Below are 17,122 nucleotides of genomic sequence, written 5' to 3'. Positions count from 1 at the left end.
GTGGCGGGCCGGATTTGGCCCCCGGGCCTTGAATTTGACACCCCTGCTCTAGTCAGTCCCATACACTCACATTAAAAGCAAGGATGATCACCTTGTATGAAAACAGTGTGGGCAGACAGTGTTAAAGTAATGCTTCCCCATCCCTGTTGATCGTTGAACATCATATAGTATTTGTAGAGGCAAGCTTTGATGCCCTGAATTTACTATACATGTAAAATAAAAGCTCCTTGGACAATGAGATAATCTTCAAGGAACCTAATGAGAATAGATGACCGTCTTCAAAAGAAGGTCAAGTCCAAATCTAGATATTTCTCGACTGAAAGCAGGGCTCATCTGATTCTTCAGGCTTGCATTCTGTGTCTCCTGCACACCGGTGCAGACCAGAGGCTTTGATGTAATGGTATCATAACACATGCTGTTTACACTGTGTCCCCCAGTCACAGCAAAATGCCTTATTTGGCATTCTCTGTTGAACCCCTGCTTCCATAAACCACAAACAGGACATTGACAATGAACTTTAGAAGCATTATGCGGACCAACATTAGCTATATGTATCGTATTTCCATAATATTATAAAATCCATCCATTGTCCAGAGCTGAGATTTGCAGAGATGTCACAATGGTTGTTGAAATGATAATGGGGGAAACATCATTATTCCTCCATATCTTGTTTTTTCATCATTCGAGTAGCCACGAGGTAGATCTACTTAACAGCAGGAGGGGCTTTTCACTCGTCCACCTCCCCTGCTCTGGCTCTCAGGGGTAAATGGGGCAGAATGAGAGAGAAGATTGCAGGGGGGATCCCGATATGGAGAATACAATTACTCACAATGCCACTGATCAGTGGGAGAGAACGCAAAGCATCATGGGGTGACTTTGCCAGCCCGGCCTTTGATGTGAGAGCATTATAAACTGTAGAAAGTATAAGGTATCAGCGATGAGAGTTAGTAGGCATGTGTTTATTTGTGCTCAAAAGCAAAAATAAACACTGAAATCTCCAGACACATAATGCCTTAGAGTAGTGTTTTTTGTATAACAAGGCCTCCCTTCCCTTTTCATAAGAGGGTGTCCACGTGTTTGAGATACTGAAGGATGAATACCACTCTTATGTTTGTTTATTACATGTGGTACAGCCACAATCAAGGAAGCAGTCGTCCAATCACAACAGAGCCAGCTAACCAATCAGAGCAGACTGGGCTCTGGTTTCAGACAGAGGGTGAAAAGAGGTGCTGCAGCACAAGCAGTATGAGAAGAATAAAGAGCATTGTAAGTAATTGTAAGAAAAAGTATTGCAGCTGCTGCTATCGGGAAAAAGCTGTTTTCATTGTCTTACTTTCTGTGATGCTATTTCAAACATTTCCATTACCCCAAATCGCTCCAAATCTGCCCCTGATCCAAACTCAACTATATCAAATCAAATTAAGTTTTATTTATATAGCACATTTTTTTAAACGATTTTTGGTCAAGCCAAAGTGCTGTACACATAATAAAAATACCCTACAGTAAAGACACTTTAACTATACCTTCAGGTCAATGTTACCTTCTCCTTATACATCAACGCAACGGGACACAAAAATGATCTGAGACACAACTTCCAGAAAAACAACCCTCACCATGGCCCCTGCCCCTCTATCTCTTCCTCTCATCTATTCCCCTCTTGCCTTTGCTCTTTCCCGATGAAGACAGACAGATAGCCATCCCACATGTGTCGACACGCCACAGGGGTCGTCCCTGCCGAGAGCGTGGAGAAAACAACTCCATACAGACTTGTTGTTACGAAACACCGTCTTAATCTGTGTTTACTTCGTCTCCAAACACTGGGTCAAAGTCTCAGACACAAACCAAACACATGCAAAGTCAGACTGGGTAATTCACTCCTTCTCATGTCTGCCTGTGCTATGTGAGATTTGACTTCAACAGATTCATTTTGGACCCCCTTCCGACATTCTTTGACATATTGCACCCCTTAAAATTACCTTCCGAAAAAGGAAACCTCAATAACATTTAACCAGAACCTCTGTCAATATTATTCTTCGACTACTTCAAAGCGGGGGAGAGGATATTGGAGCCCGAGCAAGAGACCAGAGGAGATGGTGTGTGTGTGTGTGTGTGTGTGTGTGTGTATAGAGTTCAGTGTGGCCTTTTCAGTCAGCCTGACAGTCTATGAAGTACAGCTGCCTAAAGCCATGAGCCACTCCTTCATATCCATCGTATTCACATTTTCTTTGAAGCTCTATCTATCTCCCTACCTTTGTCCACACCGTGCAACACCCCAATTCTTCCTCACACCACTAGGGGTCCCTGTGCACACAATAAACAAAACACTTCCAGCCTCAGTAACCACTATCTCTGTCGCATTTCCCTTTTCATGTAGCAGTACTAGAAGTAGCACCTCTCTCATTATGTACCAATAGACATTCATGACGCTGAGTGAATGTTGGGGTTTCGTGGCAGGACTTCTGCACAACATCAGACGGACACACAGCAGCGAAGGACAAGTAGACACAGGATCCTAAGAGCTTCAGGGCCACAACAATTAAGAGGGTCTCTTTCCCCTCGTCCTTACCTCCCATAATGGTTACAATCTGTACGAGGGAAAGCCAAATGAAAGTGTTGGAACGCATCAGTACCGGCAGTTGCAGATCTACTTTTTGAAGATCGGGTTCTCTAGATGTCTCTCTGTCTCTAACGCCTCCCCAGATGTGAGTCCTGGAGGTGGATGTTTCTGCGGTCTGCTAACAGAACATTAACTTTTAAGTCTTCTTTCGTCCCCGGCTATATGTGCACTATGCTGTAAGCGCTGGCTCCCGTCCAGGAATCTCCTGCAGCCAGCCGCTCATAAGCCCCTCTCCTAACCGGCCAAGAATGTGGGAAAGCTCCTTCAAAGAGAAGCCCAGCGCAAGGTGTGGTTAAAGCAAGTACCTGAGTCCACAGGTGGCCTTCGGAGAGCAGATGAAACCCCTGAAATCCCACACCTGTCCCAGAGAGAGGAGAGGACACAAGGGTACAAAGATGATTAGATCAACATTTTGTTATCAAAAAACATCTGAGGCTAGCTATTGTTCAGATGTGTACCAAAGAAACCAAGAAATATGGACTCTTCAGCCGTTCAGATTCCCAGAGCTTGATGAATGGTGCCCAATAAAGAAAGTCAAAGGGTCAAAGGGCAGGAGTGTCAGAGTTTTACAACGTGAAACTGTGTTAAAAGACAAGCTGATCAAAGACGCTCCGCAGCAACGCCCCAATCTGCCTCATCGGAGCGGAGAACACAATGAGCGCACAGGGACGGTGCAACAAAGCCGCCCAGTAACGGGAGTGGTGAGAAGAGGAGTGGGGAACATGGCTGAGGACAAAGGGCTGCTTGTCCAGGGTCTGTCTGCCGTCAGTCTGCAGGGAGGGGCCCGGTGCCACTTGTTTGAGGGGTCCCAGTGATAAATGTCCCACTACTTGACTCTGTCACATGTCTGCCACTCGGACAATAACTGAGGTCATGGCGGAGTAGTGGAGCGTTGACATGGTGGCCTGCAGCGAGAGGGGCCACTTTCTCTCAACACCAGCGCGTATTTCAGATCCGCCCGCTCCACATCACGACTAATATGTCTTAAAAGTGAAAATAAATAAAACACTTCTCACAGTTGTCTTTACTTGCCTGTTTATTTGCGGACATTACTCATGCATAAGGGCTCATGCTCTCAGAGCCTCATCCACATGTACTGCTGCAGGGTTGTCAAACAGAGAAGGACAGAGATAGATGCTATCCTCCTGGAGAGGAAGCACATGACAACGTGTGAACTATTGCTCATTTACATCTTTGGAATGACTGTTGAAAACAAAACAAACGCCTCTGGGCTCGTTTATGCCCCCTGGATCTTCTTGGTGACAGTTTGAAAGGAAGGAGCTTCAGCGGCAGCATTATACACCGTATACATTGTTACTTATAAACATTTCAAATATTGAGGCAAAAGTTTCAAAGCATGTTCGGGAGTCGGTTGACCTTCTGCATATTTTGAGTTTGAGTCGTTTGCCTGGATATTTTAGAGGTATATCGCTCAATGCACAGTGGTGATAATAATGCGGAAAGACACAATGAAAACGCAGAGAAATCAGACTTCTCAAACATTTTGGACCAAATAAAAAAAAAAGGTTACAAAATTATAATCATAATTAAAAATAGTTATTAATATGTTTTATTAATATAAGTATTATCACTGTTATTATATTAAGAATAATAATACAAATAATAAGTATTGCTATTATAATAAAACGAAATTATACGTAAAAATAACAAGTATTAATATATTATTATAATTATAAATAGGCTAAGCATGTCCCGTCTAAATGAATAGATTGCTTAATCTGTTTAATTGTTAATCAAGGGAATATGAAATAATTCAACTAAACAGAAAAAAAGTGTTTCAAATGCTATCATTATTATTTAAATGATAGCAGTGCTGACGATACAGCAACACTCATTCAGCTCTGCTCTCTGGTCGGGTCTCTCTGGGGGGCATAATCACGCAAACCTGTCATCCCTCTCTCAACCTGCGCTCCCTCCTCTTAAAAGAAGCAGTTTGTGTGTGTTTTAGTGTGTGTGTGTGTGTGTGTGGTTGTGTGTGCTGGGGTGGGTTAGGGGGGTTCTCAAGTCGTCCCACCTCCCTCTCTCACAGTCAAGACGCTCCAAAGTTGCGGAGCGCTCCGCGGAAACTCTCCAAAGGGTTTTCAGCTTCAGAACTGCACCGAGTTTACGGAGACAGAAAAAAAAGTTTCAGGAAAAACTTAAGCCTCGGCGAGCGTCGGGAGTATCGAAGGGGCGGAATGGTCCTCCAGCCGCGCGGCACATGTGAGCCAAGAGGCCACCGGTAAAGTGTTTTTATTTCAAAGGAGACGGGGAAAGTAAGAAGCGAGCCGGGAGGAGAGACCTCTGAGAGCCGCCTGTCAGGAGCGTCCTGTCACCTCTACACCATGGCCTGTCTGCCGGGATTCAACTGGGTCTTCCTGAGCGCGCTCCTGCACGCTGTGGCACCATGGGGCGCGCACCGACCGGACAGACCGAGGCAGTGCGACGCACCGAAGTCGGTGAGTCGTGTTGGGACACTTTATGAAGTCACGGATGCCACATTTCTCCCAAAACAGACCCTCATAATACACTATATGTTGTTAACCAGCCTTAACAGCCCTCAAGGGATTCTGTTAAGATGGTCACACAACTTTATTTTATTGTAGTTTTCTTTCATAAAGACATGGACAATTGGAAATATTTGGGAGACATTTTTACGTCTTGGAGGGAACAATCCCTATATGTCGTTTATTATTAATCATAATTGTGCTTTTTAATGAGGCCAAAGTTGTGTCATTCTTCATCTTTTTATTAACTGATAAAGAGATTAAATTAAATAAATTATAAAATATAAGATTATTAAAAGATGGGATGACATTTTGAGTTATTGATTGCTTGATTAATAAGAATTGCCTGATAATTAGTCAAATTGTAGGCCTTTAATCATAATAAAAATGATAACGACTAATACTATTTCATAAATTAATATCAGAAATTAAACACTGTGCATTATCTTGATATGACATATGAAGTGCAGGTATTTCTGAACTTGCTCATTAAATAACTCAAAAGGAGAGAAATGAATGCACTTTGCAAGAGAAATCATTAAAGCAGGCCAACTTCATGACTGTGTGTGTGAGAAAGCGCAAAGTGGGGAACACACGCGAGTGACTTGAAGTTTCACTGACCTTTCAGGCGTGATTCTGTTTCAGCGCGACACGCAGCCTACAAAAACACGTATCAGGGAATATTGGTGAGATTATGACCGTGGCTTGGACTCTTACTGCGAAGAAGTGCAGCAGAGCAGACATGAAGGAGGGAAAAGTGAGGATTAAGATAATAATGTAGAAAAAGCATGACCTCAGCATTAGGCAAATGTTCAACTGACACTCTGATATCATAAGGGAGTCATTTGGAGATCCCGCTTTCCTTTAATTAGCGCATCACATCCAACTTGGAAAACGGATTAGTTGTCAGAGATCACTGAAGACTTCGTGCTCTTCAGTCCCATGTGATTTCTAATGCGTCAGTACAGTGGTCTCTGTTTTCGGTTAGGAGTAATTACCCCCATAAAGAAAGGAGCCCAGGCTCTCCTGAAAAGTCCACGCAGCTTTAGCAGAGGGGATCTCGCCTCTCTGCAGGACACCACCACACTTTCCATGTCAGAAAAGTCTTCATTGATGGGGAAGGCTCGAAGTGCACACTTGCAAGTTAACGAATGAGCAAGAAAAAAAGCTCTGCCCACTTAGTTTCCAAAAATATGACAGATAGTGCACTCATGCCAGAGGTGGGAGAAGTACTCAGATCTTGTACTTCATGAAGGTTTTAGTACCAGAGGAATACTCTGCCAGGTAAAAGTCCATCATTCATTTTCTTTAATCGTTTATTTGAACCGGGACAATGTGAACGTTTTAAACAAAAATAATGCTTTCATCATAAGTAAAAGTATTAGCATCAGAAAATAGTAAAAGTATCAAAAGTAAAAGTAGATTGCTCCATTTCAGAAAAATATTTATTATGTTTTATAATTATTGATCTTTAAAGTGTTCTCAAAGCTGGTAAAGGTGCAGCTAGATGACTTTGTAGACTGCAGGGTAGCTTGTGGATTTACTCCAGGTGGAACTAAAGTCTGATTTAACACTTGGTTATATTTCACGTCATTATTCCAAATCTGAAAAGCAACTAAAGGAACAAAATAAATGTAGTGGAGTAAAAGTACACCATTTGCCTCTGAGTTGTAATGGAGTAGAAGAACAAAGCAGCAGAAAATTGAAATACTCAAGTGAAGTACAAGTCCATCGAAAGTGTACTTAAGTTCAGTACTTGAGTACATAGTTACTTCACAACACTGCGAGTGAGCACACTCACAAGAAGCTCTGCCCTTTTAGTTTCCCTCCCTGCCAATGTGGAAATTACAGTTAAAACATCTCGCTGTGAACTCAGATGTAGCACTTTCAATTTATTTTGTAGAGAGACTTTGTGCCAGGAACGACTTATTGCAGTTAATGATGACGATAACAGAACATCCCACAAGAAGACCTCACTCGCTCTTGGCAGCGTTTTGAAACGTTGCATTCGACAAAGGCAGGGTTGGCAGTGCGCAGCATAAGTGGAACACAGCTGAGGGAAATCTTGATTACATGTAAGAAGTACACATTGTCTAAGAATAACTTTATTTGACAGTAATGGGTTTCATGCCTCAAATGCCTGATTACACTGTGTCTCAGAAGCCAGAATTGTGATATTGTTTATACAAGTTAATTATTTTTCTCATATTAAAATAATGCCAGCATCACAGTCATAACACATGCACAGCACATTTGCACAGCACTTAACAAGAAACATATTCGAAACGCAATATCGAATGTCTGATTATTTCATTTCCATCGCGAAGTTGTTTTGTTTTGATAACCGCACGAGACAAACACTTCCTGTCATGTTAACCTCAGAGCAGTGCTGTTCTTACGGCTGTCGGCTGCACATTTCCCCGTCTGGTGTTAAAAAGAAAAGCACAAACAAAAGTACCACGGGAGGGTCAGAGAGCGGAGCGCAGGTTTCTTTCAGCTTTTGGCTTTTATGAGCTCCAGTGCAGTATATTTGCACTCCAGCTTTCAGAATGCTTCCCAGGCCGAAAGAGGCTTTGGCAACGGAGGTATGCACCGCAACAATACACGGGGGTCTGTTTACAGCCCAGAAGGCCCCTCTATAAACCTCTGCCCGCTCCATCGCAGCAAGCCAGAGCTGACTAGACTTCCCCTGCCGTCATCTCACAATTTCAATCTTTAACTTGTTGACCCGCGCCTATTAGCCAGAAAACCACAAAAAGGGAAAAATGTGTCAGCTTTAGTTTGCTTGAAATGGTGGTTCTGTTGCCTTTGCTCTCCATATGTAAACGTTCATCTCTTCTTCCACAGCAAAGTGACATGAACTCTTTCCTGTGGCGGGTAAAGCGTGCGCCCCCTCACCCACCCTCGTACTTATTTGGTACCATCCACGTGCCCTACACTCGAGTCTGGGACTTTATCCCCGACAGATCCAAGCAGGCTTTCCACAGCAGCCGCAACGTGTTCTTCGAGCTGGACCTGACGGACCCTCTGACCATCTCCAAGCTGACCAACTGCCAGCTGCTGCCCCACGGGGAGAGCCTGCAGACGCTGCTACCTCGAGACCTGTACCGCCGCCTCAAGCGCCACCTGGACTACGTCAAACACATGATGCCTTACTGGATGACCTCAGATCAGCGGGGGCGTGGACTGTACGCCGACTACCTGTTCAACGCCATCGCAGGGAACTGGGAGAGGAAGAGGCCGGTGTGGGTGATGCTGATGATCAACTCGCTGACGGAGTGGGACGTCCGGTCCAGAGGGACGCCCGTGCTGGACCTGTACCTGGCCCAAGAGGCTGAGAGGATGGGGAAGACGACAGGGGCGGTGGAGCGGGTGGAGGAGCAGTGTCACCCCCTCAACGGGCTCAACTTCTCTCAGGTAAGAGGCGGAATTCATATATTTTGTTTATTTTATGCATTTGATTCCCTGTGTGGTTAAAGTTGAAATTGCAAGAACATATCAGACCTAGAGGGGGCATGGGTAGATCATATCACCGTCGTAAAGCGGCCCTGAAGAGAAGCAGGTTGAGCAATTTAAGCGCAGTGGAAGTTTACAGATTTTGGGTATTTCACAATCTCTGAGATAAAGAGTTCGAGAATGTGAAAGAACACAAAACAGAAGAAACAAACCTGAAGGAAAGCCGTCTTGAGACAGGTTTGGGGTTATGGATGTCCATCCACCTCACTGAACAAACACTCCACAGCTGAATGTTCAGAGGGTGTCAGGATGAGCAGTGCACATGCAGAACAGATTAGAGGAGGTGAGAGGAGCGGGGGATCTCGGAGGTATTGTTGGACGCGAGCACTGGAATCGAGACTGGAAGAGGAACAAAATAAACATATTTCTTGATGAGTGCTACATCTTTTTTATCCTGCCTGATTATAAATAATTGAATGCGTCTTTCTAATCATCCGTCTTTTTGAGGTTAGCTTGAGTCTGCTTTTTCAAACTGTGTGCGGTCCCGCTGTAAAATCTGCGATGAGCCACGCAGAGGATGCTCCGTTCAAATGTATGATCTAATGCGACCTTTGATCTACACTAAGGAGAAAAACATCTCAGTGTGTGTATTCATGCAGCACTCACAACCTCGCACATGTGCTCTGCACGCACGGCACCCCACACTGTACACACGCAGAGCTCCATACATGCACATCGGCCGTGCCTAAGCCTCCATGTGACAGGTCCGAGGGCTCCGGGGCTAATTTGAGAGGCCGTGGGCTCCCGGCCTCTCCTCTTTCATCAGCACGTCCTAACTACGCTGTCAAAGCCGCGCTGCATGCCCTTTGCACATGCCTGGGAGCTTTACTGCCCCTCGAAATAAGCTCAGCAAGAAACACAGTTATGAAGAGGAGACGTGCTAATGCCGATCGGTAATCTGTACCCAGGTATGTCGTGCAGACGGAGGTGGGAGAAGTACTCAGATCTTATATTTCAGAATAATATATTGATGCATTGAAGTGTTATCAAAGCTGGTAAAGGAGCAGCTAGTTGTAATGATTGTATTCACTGCAGGGCTTGTGAATGTATTCCAGATGTAAGTCTTATATAAGTGTTTATATTTCACATTATGAATCCATATCTGCAAAGTAAAGGTATTTAATATTTAGTATTTAATGTGATGGAGTAAAAGTTCACTATTATCCTCTGAATTGTAGTGGAGTAGACGTACAGCTAGCAAAACATTTAAAAACTAATGTATCTCATAATTGCACTTCAGTACAGTACTTAGTGACTTGATACCACTGCCTGCAGAGGTGTTGTCTATATAAAGTAGTCCCAGTCTAACTGCCTCTAATGCTGATCCGTATTTAGTGTGGCTCCGTACGGCAGGCAGTTGCCCCTAGAAACAACACTGTGTTGCGTTACATCGTAACAGGGTTGAGTTGCAGTACAGCGTCCAACTTTAGAGAGCCGTGTTTATGTTTCCCGAGCACGTCTTTTTGACTATATTAAGCATAATCTATCGATCTACAGTGGAAAGAACAAGCCCTGCATTTACAAGAGATGGTAACATGTTTACAAGACAGATGTCCAAATTCAGATAAGAATTGTATTGCCATCAAAACCCAGTCAAAATCGGATCAAGGATAACCCCACCGTCTGAGCTTCCAACCCCCTCCTTTACCAAATCTGTATGAGAGCTGAACTGAAGCTGACATGGAAACCATTATTCTCAATTATAATAATTTGTGATTTAATCTGAACAATATGGCCGATAGAGTCCCACTACGCTTGACTGTAACACGGATGAGGTCAGGAGGAAGAGTCAAAGAGAAAATTCCTGCTTGGGAATCAGAACAAAGAGAAATGAGACACACAGTGAGAGAAGTCAGAGATTAACTGGGGAGTAAGTGAAAGTGTAGAGGCGGGCTTGAAGAAGCAGGAAGACTGATGTGCATCGTCCCACCGCTAACGCTAATCTGAAACATGAGCGACTTTAAAGGCAGATCTGAGTTGGGAAAGGTTCCAAACCCCGAGGGCCCATATATTATTTGTTCCCAATAAAAGTAGTTGCTTACAATATCCTGTAACTCCGACTTCAACGAGAGGCTCTTAGAAACGTGGACGCCGGTGATTCATCATCCGTCACACTGTCGGGTTTCTCAAAGGCACCTGGACCGCGGTGCCAGCGCAGTGAGGCGAGAACCTCTGCTAGACCTGAGGTAATGGTCCAGGTCTGCAGGTTAGCCGTGACCTCATCTCTCTGGGATATGAGGAGGTGGAGCGGATGTTTTATTGCGGCGACCTTCAGCTTGTCGGTCTGATGTCGGCGGCAGCGTAGGAGGGACGTTTGGAGTTCCCGAGTCTTCCTTCGAGCGCTGAGGTCTCAAACGAGAGCTGAGTCTGTCTGAGAGCCCTTTGTGCGCTGCTCAGATCTCAGCGAGGTGTGGATATCTCTGTGAGAGGCAGTTCAGAGCTCGTGAAAACAAAGGCTGCTCGCGGTGCATGGTTCTTCTCCAGCTCTTTGGAGGCCGATGCAGGTTGACAGCGGGGCGGGACGACCAGTACCAAATGTCTTCAAGTAGCGAGTGAGAACAGCTGGAGAACGCTTTATCTGTTCGGAGGTTGCACAGCTACAGGAGGGGAATCATGTGCAGGTTCCTTACTGAGAGGTGGATCAATTAACCCGCCTGCCGTGTTCCGGTCAATTCTGACTGATTTACTTATTTCATCAATCATATATGGTGTTTTACATTTGATTGCTTCAAGGCCTTATTACAGGGGGGTCAAACTCAATTTCATCGCGGGCCACATCAGCATTATGGTTGCACTCAAAGGGCCGGTTGTAACTTTAAGACTATATAAAAATACATATATAAATATTTAATATATATAAAATAATGTATTATATGACATTATTGCCTCTGCTTTGGATTATTATCGGATAGGCTAAAAGCTTCATAAATAACTACGTCTGAAAGCAGAAGTCTAGTGCAAATAATTGCAAGTCTCTTCAGTTAGAATGTCACAAAATGATTTTAAAAGAAAATCCAAATTCTGGAGGAAAAAAAAATAAGTGAGATTTTGGGGGAAAACGTGACTTTTTAAAAATAAGTAACATTTTTTTTAAAAAGTAACATTTTGTAATTCTGAGAAAAAGGCAAATTCCAAGAAAAAAAATCAAATTCTGAGAACAATTTCAGATGCATTGTGGGACATGTAGTTTATGGGCAACGTGCTCCTGTCAAGCGGCATGTAACCTTATAATAAACGGATTATATTCTTTGCAAGCTCTTGTGGGCCACATCAAATGCAGTGGCGGGCTGGACTTGGCCCCCGGGCCTTGAGTTTGACACCCCTGCCTTATTAGTATGACATCCTCCACAGCAGGCATTTGAAAATATACAATTGCTGCTCACCACTTTTATTCAGTCTGAATGGTGAACTTCGTACATCTATGGTCTTCCAGGTCAAACATGGCCTCCAAAGGAAATTAAGGCAAGGCAAGTTTATTTATATAGCACTTTTCAACACAAGGCAATTCAAAGTGCTTTAAGTCTAAGATATGAATAGTTCAATTAAAAGCAGCGACAAAAATAAAAGTCTTCAGCCTGGATTTAAAATTAGTAAGTAGTAAGGGTTACTTTAAATTTTGTTCATCTATCATATAACCACACATTGACAACATTTTATAATTTTTGACTATATTTTCAGTGTATATTCACTGTAACTTTTATCCATGTACTTTTTCTTTTAATGTTTAATTGAACTATTCATATTTTAGACTGCACTGTAACTTTTATCCATGTACTTTTCCTTTTAATGTTTATTTTATTAGCTTTTCTTTTTTAATGCTTAATGTCTTTCATTTTTTGGTAAACCAGAAGTCTGATACATAGTTTACATGGGTGTTAAATAAAATGTGTTGATGATTAATGTTTTTTATTGTGTTAATGTAAGAGCTGTTAAAACAGACCGGTCAAATTTGAACTGGAATACCAAAGTAAGGGGGGAGACACGAACACGACAGGAGGGTTAATTAAATCATGACTTCAGGTATCTAAAATGATAAATCAGAAGATGCAAGGGGATTGAATTGAGGGCTCTCAGCATCACAGAGGTACAGTGTAATAATGGTGCTTGGAACCAAACCGCCGTGGTGTGTTTGTCTGTTTGTGGAGTAAAGATGTGGTACAAAACCGTCTGTGGTGCAAAGCTGCATTTAGGAAAGTCCAGGGCGGCTCCGACCTGTGGGCCTCCCTCACTCCCACCAAATAAACACCCATATTTATTTTGCCTGGGTCGCATTGCAGCCGAGGCCACTGGCCCATGGCGGAGAGAAATTACATCATATCGGTGGCGCCTGTCTCCTGGACAGGGGTCAGAGGTCGCGGCTGGAGGAGGTGGTGGAGCCGCGGAGCAGAGAGGAGAGTCTGGAGGGTCAGACTGATACCTGCACAACCTCCGACCAGTTTACAGCAGCACAAGCTATTCTGTGTTTAGACTTGTGCGTCTGTCTGTCTGTGTGTGTGTGTGTGTGTGTGTGTGTGTGTGTGTGTGTGTGTGTGTGTGTGTGTGTGTGTGTGTGTGTGAGAGAGAGAAGGAAATGGAGTTTTGTTTATTATTATCTAAATGATATAATTATCATCCAAAGTTTACTTTCATTATTATTACCAACTTTGTTTATTATTTCTTATTAGTTTCTTCGTTAGTTTTTTTCCTATTCTTTGGCAAAGATATTTGATTGAAGATTTTATACATTTGCCAATAAATCAGACTAAGAATCAGGATTAGATTTATAGAGTAGATTTATGCATACAATTAATTTGCTTTGTAGTATAATGCTGCATACATAAACAGTCAGAAGAATGAAGTTAAAAAAAGCAAATATAGTATATTATGAAACTATTGAAATTACTAATAATTTATGACTGTAATAAATATGTGCAGTATGTCAGAGTTTAAAAGTGGAAGAGTTGTGCAGTTTTAAAGAAGTAGCACTGTGCAAATATTTGTACAAGTTCACAGGATGTGCAATAATGTAACGCATAATGGAGGAGTTAAAGGGTCTGGGTCAGTGAGTGTCCCGGGCCTTGTTGTTGAGGCCAGTAGCTAACGGGAAGAAACTGTTTTAGTGGCGTACGGTTTTGGTCCCGATGGACTGGAGCCTCCTGCCAAGCCTCCTGTAAATCCCAGTGTTGTCCCCTGAGGGGCTGCAGAGGGGGGTAAATGTGGTGTGACAGAATCCGGTCTGATACGGTTCCTCTGTCCGCAGCACCAGTGACAACCTGACATGTTGTTTTCTATGAGTTAATCATCTCTTCTCCAGGAAGACGTCGGGCTGAGGCGCTGGTTTGTGCTGACACTGCCGTTTCACACATGCTGTGGTCACAGTCGGACCCTCTCAGGCCCGGAGATATCTTTTTTAATAGGATAATAATATGAAATGTGATTACTTCTCGCTTTTCCAGTATATGTATGAAAATATATAATTAAAAGTGCATGGCGCTAGTGTAGCAACCACTGCATGTACACACAGCGGTCATAACGTGAATCAATTGTCTGTTTTGGCCAGAGCTGTTCCCTGTAATCATGTTTAAACCCTGCATTTCCCATAAGTCGTTATTACTTTATATGATATCAATTTTATTTGTATTTGTGTTTGGTTTTCCAACTCACTTTGGACCTCACAAGAGATATGAAAATGATTTAAAAACATGAAAAGTGAAACACAGCACACGTCCAAGAGGAATGTCTCACTGCGTACAGATCCTGAGGTTTCTGGTTGTACATGGGATTTATTTGATGAGCGTTTATGGTAAGCAGTGGTTATCATTTTGCGAGCCCCGGGTAGTGAGAGTCTCCTGGCTGGACAGGGGTTGCTAAGAGTAACGGCAGTATGTGAAATCAAAATAAGATCCTCAGGCGTCATATCAAATCATGAAGAATACTTTGCGTTGTGTTTTTTGGAACATGTTCGCCTATACAGGACATCTTTTAAAAGGGAGGAGTAAAGTAGCATCGAACCTTATCCATATCCAAATATTTACATTCCACGTCGGCTTTGCAAGTTTGGGTTTGAAGGGATGTGTTGGCCGCGGAGGGTGACTGATGGAAAAAGTGATTTCTTGGTCTGCTCTTCTTCTCTCCGACCCTCCCTTTTGGATCTCTGTTCCATCTTTCTCACACCCTATCTTTCTCACATGTCCCGAGGCTCCGGCTGTCCTGTGCTAATCCATTGCTCATCTGCACACACACACACACCCAGTGGAAAAAGAGGTCGAGAAGGGGAGGAGGAGATTACCTTTAAAGTGTGCTGGCGACATGTATCCCCTCTTTAAGCGTGACATCTGAGGGTGTTTCACATCTAAGCTATAATTACCTGCGCAAATATGTGGAAAACTGCGAGGCAACACGTATCAGGGCGATCATCTGGTCCTGTCGGCGGGCAGACGGCAGTCCCACTGTTTCACTAATGACTTAATAGGCCCCTTAATGACCAAATAGCCCGCTGCCATCCAGAAGCACTTAGACAATTATGTGCCGGCCAGAACACTGCAGGCTGACGGAGAGATGAAGGAGAGCAGAAAGTGTACGGACGCAGAGAAAACAAGGGAGTGTGCACTTGACAACAGAGTAAATCACATTTTTCTTTGCTAAAATCATATTTTGGGAGAAGAAGAAATAATGAAGGCTCTGGTGGAGTTTGAGAGCTGACAGGAATTGTTGCAAAGCGGCAACAAGAAATGTTCCACTTAAACAAAGTGCTTCAATTTGAGCATTTCCTTAACTGGAAAACTTGAGTCAACACAGCTTTCATGATAAATCCCCTCACTTACTCAGTTAATCAAGTTGAAAGCGGCGAGTTCAGCTGCTGAATTTCGAAAGAAGTGTAGAAATGTAGAAGTAATGCGTGCATGGAAAGTTGAAAGCCTTTGTACGGACAGAGAGAAAACAGGGGAGTGTGCACTTGACAACCGAGTAAATTGCATTTTTTCTTTGCTAAAATCACATTTTGAAAGAAAAAGAAATAGTAAAATCTACGGTGGTTGTTGAGAGCTGACAGCAACTGGTATGGAGCAGCAACAAGAAATGTTCCACTTAAAAGTGTGCTACAATATGAGCATTTCCTTCACTGGAAAACTTGCAGGTCTCCCTTGAAAAAGAGATCATTGATCTCAATGGGATTTTACCTGGATAAATAAAGGTTTTGAATTGAATTGAGTCAACACAGCTTTCATGATAACTTCCTTCACTAACTCAGTTATTTAAAGTGGACCTATCATGCTATATTTGAAACATATATTGTAGGGCCATACCGATATAAAACATGTCAGTGAAGTTTTTTTTTCAAAATACCAAACAGATCATGCATTTTAGCCATGCGTCATTTCGCTCTATTTGCTCTTTTCCAGCCCTGTTTTTGCGAGGGCTGATTCTGCTTTTTTGGCAGACTACAGCGCCACCTACAGGCCTGGCATATGTACTACAGCGTCTCCAGCGCTTTCGAGCTGTCTCTCATTCCCCTGATAGGTGGAGAGTTGCTTATATAGCACCCCTTTTCTGACGTCAGAACAATTTAAATAATAATGAGCTCCGTTGCAGAGATTTGGGTCTGGAGGAAAAGAGAGAGGGTTGTGTTTTCTGACACTTCGTGAGTTCCCTGACACACCGGGGAGGGGACACATATTCATGTATAAAAGACGTACAAAAGTGCATTTAGCATGATAGGTCCCCTTTAAGTTAAAAGTGAGTTCAGAGTTCAGCAGCTGCATTTTGAAGAAGTGTAGTAAAGCATGCAGGCAAACCGATAATAATGTCTCTTTTGTCTGGAGAAATCTTCTGGTAACTATTAACTTCACTGTCATCTCCGTGCTGCTTTATAAACCCGCGGCTCTGTCTGCGCTGAGTGGATCCAACAGGTCACATCCCTCCTCACACGGAGCAGGGCACCTGGGGACCCGAGGTAATGACTCCACCACATTGTCACTGAGGCAGAGAGTAAAGCGTGGCGGGTCAGAGTGCTCTTCCATACTTTAGCGCTCACTCTGCCAAATCCTTCCCTCCTTCCCCTCGCCCACATTCTCCCCTTGGTGTAGAAAATGAGCGTTCCTTTCTGCCGCCGGCCTCAGTGTGGATCCATCTTCACCTCGCATTCATCTTCCTTTCAAATGAGCGGCAGAGCACACGCACACACATGCACACACGCACACACACACGCTACTATTTCTGTATAATTATTTTTTCATCCTAACAGTGGACACTACAGTAAAGTAAATTGGCTTGTTTTTCCTGAAGGCAGGTATTCTCACATTATATTTCTCCTTCTACATATTTGCTCATCCCAACCGGAGAAAGCTGGAGGTTGTTTTCTGAGGGAAGGGCAGGTCGTTTCCAGGCCGGCTGAGGTTAATCTCAGGTTGTCTGGGCCAGAGGCTGATTGATCACAGACAGGAATGCGACGGACTGATTTCCTCAGAGACCCACTCGGCCCCTCAAGAATGTTGTTGTCCTTTGG

General features: G+C 43.5%; 1 protein-coding gene across 1 annotated transcript in view; it reads left to right on the top strand.

The window, feature by feature from the left end:
* The first annotated feature begins 4,652 nt into the window (after positions 1-4,652).
* The window catches only part of trabd2b (TraB domain containing 2B), a 92,802-nt gene continuing 80,332 nt past the window's right edge, over positions 4,653-17,122 (top strand). The window contains exons 1-2 of the mRNA XM_034080558.1: positions 4,653-5,076; positions 7,972-8,541. Of these exons, the coding sequence (XP_033936449.1) occupies positions 4,963-5,076; positions 7,972-8,541 (684 nt within the window). The 5' untranslated portion in view covers positions 4,653-4,962. The remainder of the gene's footprint in view (positions 5,077-7,971; positions 8,542-17,122) is intronic.

Source organism: Pseudochaenichthys georgianus, chromosome 4, assembly GCF_902827115.2.
Source record: "Pseudochaenichthys georgianus chromosome 4, fPseGeo1.2, whole genome shotgun sequence".
Classification (NCBI taxonomy): Eukaryota; Metazoa; Chordata; class Actinopteri; order Perciformes; family Channichthyidae; genus Pseudochaenichthys; species Pseudochaenichthys georgianus.
The sequence above is the reverse complement of the archived record's forward strand: the minus strand, read 5'-3'. Positions and strand labels throughout refer to the sequence as shown.